General features: G+C 69.5%; 3 protein-coding genes across 3 annotated transcripts in view; 2 read left to right on the forward strand and 1 right to left on the reverse strand.

The window, feature by feature from the left end:
* CHLNCDRAFT_136249 (hypothetical protein) overlaps positions 1-712 on the forward strand; it is a gene marked incomplete at both ends in the record, with an annotated part of 4,465 nt that extends 3,753 nt beyond the window's left edge. Inside the window, one exon of the mRNA XM_005846004.1 lies at positions 152-712. Coding sequence (XP_005846066.1) covers positions 152-712 — 561 coding nt within the window. The remainder of the gene's footprint in view (positions 1-151) is intronic.
* A 1,371-nt stretch (positions 713-2,083) lies between these two features.
* Positions 2,084-5,093, forward strand: CHLNCDRAFT_53485 (hypothetical protein; the record flags this gene model as incomplete). The annotated part of the gene is made up of 9 exons (XM_005846005.1): positions 2,084-2,289; positions 2,436-2,834; positions 3,022-3,149; positions 3,380-3,577; positions 3,724-3,897; positions 4,067-4,190; positions 4,369-4,488; positions 4,617-4,767; positions 4,914-5,093. The coding sequence occupies 9 exons, from the start codon at positions 2,084-2,086 to the stop codon at positions 5,091-5,093; spliced, it is 1,680 nt and encodes a 559-aa protein (XP_005846067.1).
* Positions 5,094-5,826: 733 nt separating this feature from the next.
* On the reverse strand, positions 5,827-6,283 carry CHLNCDRAFT_136251 (hypothetical protein; the record flags this gene model as incomplete). Its single annotated transcript, XM_005846144.1, has 2 exons — positions 5,827-5,943; positions 6,251-6,283. The coding sequence occupies 2 exons, from the start codon at positions 6,281-6,283 to the stop codon at positions 5,827-5,829; spliced, it is 150 nt and encodes a 49-aa protein (XP_005846206.1).
* Positions 6,284-6,360: the final 77 nt, after the last annotated feature.

The following is a 6,360-nucleotide window of genomic DNA, read 5'->3' on the forward strand; positions in this document are numbered from 1 at the left end:
ACACAGCGTCAGCGGGTTGCCCCGCCGGCGCCTTGCAGCACAGGCTCCGCCGCTCGCCACCTTGTCTCCCTTGTTGTGCACCCCTCCCCACCCCTCCCCGCCCCGCCTGCCCACCTGCCGCCTCGCCCCCTGCTGCCCCATGCCCCTGCAGGTGGGCAAGCCTGGGGAGGAGCAGCTGCGGCTGTGGGCCCACCACAGCACCACCGCCACCGTGCCAGACCAGGTGCTGCGCCGCATCGGCGACGATCACGTCTCCTTTGTCTTCTCTCTGGAGGTGGACGGCAGGGAGGTGCCGCCAGAGCCGCCGCTGGAGCCGCTGCCACAGCGTGCGCAGCAGCAGGGGCACGCCACGCACGGCGGCCGCCTGCACCGGCAGCCGGTCCCCGGGGCGATGCCGGCGGCGGCGCGGGCGCCGCCGGCGGCAGCCGCGGCGGCCGCGCTGGCCGCGCGGCAGGCGGAGCAGGCGGCGGCGCCGGCGGCGCCCGTGCCACAGCAGCAGCAGCAGCAGAAGCAGCAGCAGGGGCCAGCCAAGGAGAATGCGGCATCCAATGCCGCCTTGGCGTCAGGTTCCAGGCTGGCGCTGCCCGGCCGCAAGCTGCATCAGCATGCGGCGGCCGCGGCCGGCGCCGGCGCCAAGCGGCCGCCAGGGCTGGCGGCGGCGGTGCAGCATGCGGTGCACACCGTCTCTGACAGCGACGATGATTTCAAGTAGCGGCTTCCCTGCTCTTGTAGGCATTTATGAGGTAAAACTGTGCAGTTGGAACCTGTGGGACACAAGGAGCGAGCGGCATCAGGGGCGGGGGTGGGTGTGGCGTCTGGCTGCGGGTGGAGGGCGCCGGATCGACACAGCAGACCGGCTGGCCAGCCTCTCTCAGAGCCACTGTTTATGGCATCAAACCACATGCTACAATACAGCCCCATCTCTGTGTGCATGCCATGTACTAATGCAAGGATCACAGGCGCCAGGGACATCCAGGCGCGACAAGACGCAGCCGTGGCTGTCCTGCCGCAGTACCTCCAAGTGCATCCAGGGCCGGGGCCCCTTCTTATTCACCCGGTGCTTCTCCCTGGATCCCCTTGATTTGTGAATTTTCATCCCCCGCCAGCACTGAGGCCGTGAACATGGGACTTGGGGCGAGCAGGGCGGTGCAGGATGGGGCCATTTGGCGCAGGGTACGTATGCTAGACCGCCGTTGGTGTAGTTCACTGCGCCGCAAGCCTTGCAGCGAACAAAGCAGCAAACACCGACAGCCAGCAACCACCTTCCTGCGCTTGCAGGAGCCCATACCCTTTGCGCACGCTCCAACGAAGCGCCATGAAAACGCCGCATCCAACACCCAGGAGCTGGCCGCCACCTCCAGCGGCGCAGCTACCGCCCTGCCGCCGCAAGGTGGCAGCCAGCTGGAACCCACGCTGTCGTCCGCCTCCAGCGGCCGCCATCCACGGGCCAAGCCAAGCCGTCTGGCCTCTGCTACAAAAGCGGCATCATGGCGGCAGGCCTCAGTGAGCGCCAACCCGCCGCCTGGCGAGGGCAACCAAGAGGAGGACGGCGGCAAGACGAAATCGGACCCTTGCGGCAGCATCCTTCTTCTGCCCCTGATGATTCCGCTCGTTCTTGTTGTTGCACCCATCGTGCTGGTCGGGATGTGCCTTGGCTGCATCGATCCCACGCCGCCAAAGGCCGGTGCTGCAGGGGGCGCGGCGCAGCCCACGTCTCGGCAGCGAAGCCAACGTGGCTGAGGCTTTTTGAGTTGGATTTCTCGCCTTTTCTTTACCTGTTGCCAGTTGTACTTGTTGCCAGTTGTACTTGCTCAATTTTGTCACAATCCTCGAGCAGGCTGGAACAGTGGTCAGGCGCACGGCGGCAGGCGGCGGCGGTTGCAAGGGGCGGCAGGGCTGCGGGCGACAGGAACCCACACCAGCCAAGCAACATCAGCGAGCTGCGCGAGTGGTTAGGGCGCCTATATGGGTTCTCGACGAGGCTTGCATGGAGTGGCATGGTCAAAATTCGAACCCCCATCTCGGGCCCTCTTGCTCTCAGGCGCTCCTCCTCCTGACGCGCATTCGGTTGTTTCTTGGCAACATGCCGCTTAGCAAGGCGACCGTGGGCCTGGCTCTCTGCGCCGTGGGCGCTGGGGCGGTGCTCGGGCACGGCCTGCTGCCGCTCCTGAGGCAGGGCGCCCTTCCAGCCCCTGGCACGGCCTTTGCCCTGGTGCGCTACGAGGGCTGGGTGCACAACCTGCTGGCCGTTCAGCTGTTTTGCTGCGCGGTGGTCGCAGGCATCGTGAGGTGAGCCCCCGGGCTGGGCCCGAGGACCAGCAGCAAGCTGAGGGCCGTGTGGCAATGGGACTCCCGACTTTGCTGCGGAAAAAGAAGACCAGCAGAGAGGCTGCCGCCCCCCCGCCCCCGCCCGCTTGCAACCTCCCGCCGCGCAGGCTGGGAAGCCGCAAGAGCATCGGGCCCAGTGCCCAGCTGGCCCTCTTCCACGACGGCCACGCCCTGGTGGGCGCGGCGCTGGCCGTTGGCCTGCACGGCGGCGCCGCCGCCTGGCCGCTGGCCTTCATGTGCGTCGGCCGCGCGCTGGTGGGCGCCGCCCAGGCTCTGCGCCTGCGAGTGGGTGTGGCGTCCGCTCTGGTATGGGCCTACGCCGCCATTGCCGTGCTGGTCACCAACGCATCGGAGGGTGCGGGTGCCGGGTACTGGTGCGAGCGCCTGCTGGGCCCCAGCAGCGCGCTGGCGCCGGCGGCGGCCGCCCTGGACGCCGTGCGCGGCGTGGCCCCCGCCCACTTCACCGCCGGCCTCGCCTTCCGCTACACCGCCATGCGCTTTGTCAGGTGGGGCAGGGCTTGGAGGGCAGGGCTTGGGGGTGCAGGCTGGGGGGCAGGGATGGGCCGCCTGCCTGGCGCTCAGCCAGCGCCGATAGCGGGCGCTCTCGGCAGGCACGGCTGGTGTTGCCCAGCTGCCACCGCCGAGCACACCAGCACCAGCGCTCGCCTGGTCCCTCCCGCCGCACGCCCGCAGCTGGGCGCTGGACACGCTGAGCGGGAGGGTGGTGGAGGCCACGCGCTCCGGCGCCGTGGAGCGCGCCTGTGCCGCCTGCACCGCCGCCGCCGCCCCAGAGTCGCCACGCATTGCTGCGGTGGTGCCAGGTGGCGCCGGCTCCGCCTTCAGCAGCCCGGCCTGGGTGTGCGGCCCAGGCGCGCGAGGGTGCTGCTGGGCTGGGGCGCCGGGCGCTGGGGCCGCCTGCCTGCAGCCTGGGGACGGCAGGGCTCATCCTCCCAGCCCACACACTGCTGCGCTGGCCCGGTGCGCCGCGTTCCGGCCCCCACACACTCTCACACACGCCGGCCTGCCTGCCGCCGCCATGCGCCCGCCGCAGACAGCCCTGTGAGCAGCCCCGCCAAGGTTCACGCCACCAGCAGGGTGGGCCTGGCCAGCGCCACCTGGCCCGCTTTCTTCTCCTACATGCTGCACGTGCCCACCTACCTGGCGGGGCCCCTCCTCACAGCCGCAGACTACTACCAGCAGGCGGCCGCCGCGTCGGCAGGCCTCAAGACCGCTGCCCCCTCCCTGGCAGGTAGGATTGTTTGGCGAGGGATGGGCGGGCATGGTGGGTCACGCCACGGCGGGAGCAGCTGCCGACGAGCCATGTCCTCAGCTGTGCTTCCTGGCAGCCCCGCAGCGCCTGCCCTGAGAAGGCGCGCCCCCGCCCGGCCCCTGCAGGCGCCGCCTGGTGGCGCGCCGCCGCTCGCATGGCCGGGTGTGTGGCGTTTGCGGAGCTGCTGCGCCGCACTTTCTTCGCCGACGCCGCTGTGCAGGCGCTGCTGGCGCAGCAGCCCTGGCAGTCCTGGGCGCTGGGCTACTGCGTGCTGACTGCCCTGTACGCCCAGAGCTATGGTGAGGCAGCTGCGGCTGGGGGCTGGCCGGCATGCGCCTTGCCTGCCTCCCTTGCCAGCCGCTGCTCAGCGCTGAGCACGGCACGGTGCAGCTCAGCCGCATGTGTGACCCAGCCGCCTGCCTGCCGCCACCCCCTTGCCATGTCCCTCCCGCCATGGTCCTCTTGCAGTGCCCTGGACCTTTGCCCGCCTGTGCTCGGGCGCGCTGGGCATCGCCACGGCGGACGAGGTGCCGCTGGGCTTCCTGGCCTCCAGCACCTCCCCTCGCACCTTCTGGCGAAGCTTCCACGTCAGGTGCGTGTGGTGTGTGTGTGTGTGTGTGTGTGTGGTGGTAATGGTATGTGTCATTAGTGTACATGTGTGTGGTGGAGGGTGGGTATCTTGGGCATGGACTTGACGTGTACTGCCAGCTGTGTGTGCCTCAGCTCGACATGCCTCTTCATGCAACATGTCCTCCCTATCCGCCCCGCAGCTGGTACCGCTGGCTGTGCGCCTACGTGTACGTACCGCTGGGAGGCTCCACCGCCGCCCTGGCCGCCACCCTGGCTGTCTCCACGCTCCTGCACGGCACTCACAGGCGAGCGAGGCGCTGGTGTGCCGTGTGCCAGTGTGCCGTGACGCGAGGTTGCAAATGCATCCGCCATCTTGGGGGCGGGCTGCTGCCGCCTGCCGGCTGTTGCCATCCACCAACTGCCAAGCTTCCAGCCACTTCGAGTGCAGGGCCTGGCTGACCTGGGGAGCCATCCAGTGCGGCGCCCTGCTGGCGGAGCGCTGGATGGAGCGCCGCGGCACGGGCCCGCTGTCCCGCCTGCACCCCCACCTGCGCGCCGCGCTGGCCCAGTGCGCCACCCAGACCACGCTGCTGGTGCAGGTCAGTGCGCAGGGCGGGGCGCGGGGCCCCTGTCAGCAGGCCTTGGTAGCATGCTGTGCGATGTGCTGGGGGTGCCCGCTCTCCTCCCAGCCAACTCACGCTGCCCCTCCCTCCTCCTTTCGAATTTCTGTCGTCCGTCCGTGCAGCTGCCGCTGGGCCCCTCCTTGCCCAAGTTCCTGGCCTGCTTCCACGCCGTCAACCTTCCCTTCTGTGTGCTGAACGCCGCCCGCCTGGCGGCGGCGGCCAAGGGCGGCGGCCGCGCCGGCGGCGGCGGCAAGGACGCCCTGTTCCAGCGCCGCAAGCCCGCCAAGCTGGCCTGGGAGTGAGGCGAGGCTGGGTGGGCAGCGTAGGCAGGCTGCGCACGTCGCAGCACAGACAGCGGCGTTAGGGGCCAGTGGAGCGGTCGGCGAGCACCGCCGCCGCAACAAAGAGCAGCGCAAGCAGCTGCGGCCTCCTGTGGGGAGCAACCAGAGAAGATCCGAATGAGAGCACACCACCGCTTCTTATCCTATCCTAGTATACTGATGTGACGACTTCTTTGCTTATTTTTTGTGCAACTGAATCCCTACCCCACGCATGAGTTGCAGGCTGTTGCGCCCTTAGCAGGCTGTGGGCACAGTGGGTCAGGTTACAGTTTGGTGGCAGCGGATGGCACACAAGCGCCGGGGGGTGGGGGGAGCGGTGGGGGCAGCGGGGAATCGGGTCGGGGAAAAATCCAGCTGGAAACGGAGAAGGGGGGCAGCAGCAAAGGAACTCAACGAGGGGGGGAGGAAACAGTGCGTTAAAACAAGCGTTACAGGCGGGCAGCCGAGGCGCGGGAGCAGCACACAGGTGAGGGGCGCAGCAGGAGCGGGAGGCCCGGCAGCCGTCTGGTGCAGAACCTACTGCTAGGGTAGACAGGCAGGCGCGAGGCGGGGCCAGGCACCAGAGCCACAGCCGGCCACACCCTTGGCCGCGCCTCGAGCACAGCACAGCCGGGCCAGAGCCAGGGCCCAGGCAGGCCAGGCCAGGCCAGGCCAGGCCAGGGGCGTGGCGGGACCACGCACACCCGGGCTCGGGTCAGTCGAGCACGATGACGGTCTTGCCGTGCTTGAGCGCCTCTGCGCGACTCAGGATGACGTGCACGTCCACCGGCGGGTAGCGCTGCAGCAGCTTCATGTTGCTGGCAAAGTCGCCCTGCGGGGAGGCGGGCGAGGCGGCGCGGCGGGAGCGGCGGTGGGCCGCACGCATGCGCGGGGCCGGGCCGACAGACGCCAGGCAGGCGGCAGGCGGCAGGCGGCCCAGCCTTCCAAAACCCAGCGCGTCCTGCTCCAGCTCACGCTGCCCACACTTGGCTCTGCCTCCTTGCCACACAGCCTCCGTCCCGGCCCCTGTTCCAACCCGCACATCTCCCCGCTCTCCCACACCCCGTCTCTGTACCCCCCACCCACCACCACCACTCCACCACCCCACCACCCCCCATCTCCCCACCTCCCACCCTCACCTCCATCAGCTCCTGCCGCACGTGCAGCAGCATGGCGGCGCAGAGGCGCAGCAGGCAGTCGGTGCGCCCCGCGGGGTCGGCCAGCAGGCTGTCCCACAGGCGCACGGCGT

Source organism: Chlorella variabilis (assembly GCF_000147415.1).
Source record: "Chlorella variabilis unplaced genomic scaffold CHLNCscaffold_15, whole genome shotgun sequence".
Classification (NCBI taxonomy): Eukaryota; Viridiplantae; Chlorophyta; class Trebouxiophyceae; order Chlorellales; family Chlorellaceae; genus Chlorella; species Chlorella variabilis.